This window comes from Miscanthus floridulus, chromosome 9, assembly GCF_019320115.1.
Source record: "Miscanthus floridulus cultivar M001 chromosome 9, ASM1932011v1, whole genome shotgun sequence".
Lineage (NCBI taxonomy): Eukaryota > Viridiplantae > Streptophyta > Magnoliopsida > Poales > Poaceae > Miscanthus > Miscanthus floridulus.
The window spans coordinates 70,419,477-70,421,496 of NC_089588.1; the positions used below are offsets into that span (position 1 = coordinate 70,419,477).

Sequence of the window (2,020 nt, forward strand, 5' to 3'; positions counted from 1 at the left end):
GTGTTCCCCAAAGAGCTATCTGGTATGCCACCTCATCAGGATGTGGAGTTTGGGATCGACCTTCTGCTTGGTACAGGACCTATTGCTAAGAGACCCTACCGCATGTCGGTTGATGAGCTAGAGGAACTCAAGAAATAGCTCAGGGAGTTGTCTTACAAGGGGTACATTAGGCCTAGTGCTTCACCCTAGGGTTCCCCTATCTTGTTTATGAAGAAGAAGGATGGTTCCATGAGGATGTGCATTGACTACCAGAACTTGAATGCTGTGACTATCAACAACAAGTATCCACTACTGAGGATAGATGATCTACTAGACCAGCTAAGGAATGCCAAGTTCTTTTCTAAGATTGATCTCTAATCTGGGTACCATCAGATGAAGATTAGGACTGAGGACATTCCCAAGACAGCCTTTATCACTAGGTATGGGCAGTATGAGTTCACCATTGTGTCTTTTGGACTCACCAACGCCCTCACCTAGTTCATGAATATGATGAACAAGGTGTTCATGGAGCTGGATAAGTTTGTGGTGGTATTCATCGATGACATTCTTGTCTATTCGGCCACTGCAGAAGAACATGAGCAGCATCTGAGAGTAGTGCTAGAGAAGCTGAGACAGAATCAGTTGTACGCCAAGTTCAGCAAGTGTGAATTTTGGCTTGAAGAAGTTGCCTTCTTAGGTCACATTCTTACTGCTGAGGGAGTAGTTGTTGATCCCGCCAAGATTGAAGCTGTAAAAGAATGGGAACAACCCCACAATGCGACTAATATCTGGAATTTCCTTAGGTTGGTAGGATATTATCGCCGCTTCATTGAGAACTTTTCCATGATAGGCAAGCCAATGACCAACCTTTTGAAGAAGACTAATCAGTTTGAGTGGATGCCCGAGTGCGAGAAAAGCTTCTAGACCTTGAAACAGAAGCTTACCACCACTCCTGTGTTAGCTTGCCTAACATTCAGCAAGACTTTTTGGTCTATTGTGATGCATCCAAACAAGGACTCAACTATGTTCTGTTGCAAAATGGGAGAGTTATAGCTTATGCTTCCCATTAGTGGAAGGACCATGAGCAATGCTACCCTACCCATGATCTCGAGCTTGCAACTATTGTGCACGCCATGAAGATCTAGAGACACTATCTAATAGGGAATAAATGTGACATCTACACCGATCACAAGAGTCTAAAGTACTTTTCCACTCAAGAGGATTTGAACATGAGACAATGCTGATGGCTAGAGCTGATTAAGGACTACAACCTAGAGATACACTATCACCTAGGGAAAGCTAATGTAGTCGTAGATGCCCTGAGCCATAAGAGCTATTGCCATAGTCTGATGACAGAAGCCAGACCACCAGAGCTGAGTCAAGAGATGGAGGACCATCGACTCAAAATCCTACTGAAGGGAATGCTGAATGAGCTTCGAGTGCAGTACAATATTGAAGATTGAATCCATAAAGCCCAGCATGAATGCCCTAAAATCTAGGAAATCCGAGAGATCATGGATCTAGGCAAGTGTCCTAAGTTCAGATAAGATGAACATGGAGTGTACTGGTACAAGGATAGAATCTGTGTACCCTTTGATGCAGCCTTGCGAGAGGAGATCCTAGTCGAGGGTCATGACTCTAAGTATTGTATCTACCTAGGAAGTACTAAGATGTATGCCAACTTGAAGAAGCTTTTCTGGTGGAAGAATATGAAAGCTGATATTACAGGGCATGTCGCGCGTTGCGACATCTGCAATAGGATCAAGACCAAACACCAAAGACTAGTAGGACTACTGAAGCCCTTAGATGTTCCGATGTGGAAGTGGGAAAGCATATCCATGGACTTTATAGTGGGTTTACCTCGAACCCCAAAAGGCCATGACTCGATCTGGGTGATTGTTGATAGATTGACCAAGGTAGCTCACTTCATAGTTGTGAGGAATGACTACATTACCGAGAAACTCATAGATCTCTATGTGGATAACATTCTCAGGCTTCACAGAGCCCCTGTGAGAATAGTGTCTGATCCAGGGACACAATA

The 2,020-nt window shown here is 44.0% G+C and overlaps 1 protein-coding gene across 1 annotated transcript; it reads left to right on the top strand.

Moving 5' to 3' along the window:
• The first annotated feature begins 504 nt into the window (after nucleotides 1-504).
• On the top strand, nucleotides 505-903 carry LOC136480060 (uncharacterized mitochondrial protein AtMg00860-like). The gene has a single exon (XM_066477729.1). The coding sequence runs from the start codon at nucleotides 505-507 to the stop codon at nucleotides 901-903; it is 399 nt and encodes a 132-aa protein (XP_066333826.1).
• Nucleotides 904-2,020: the final 1,117 nt, after the last annotated feature.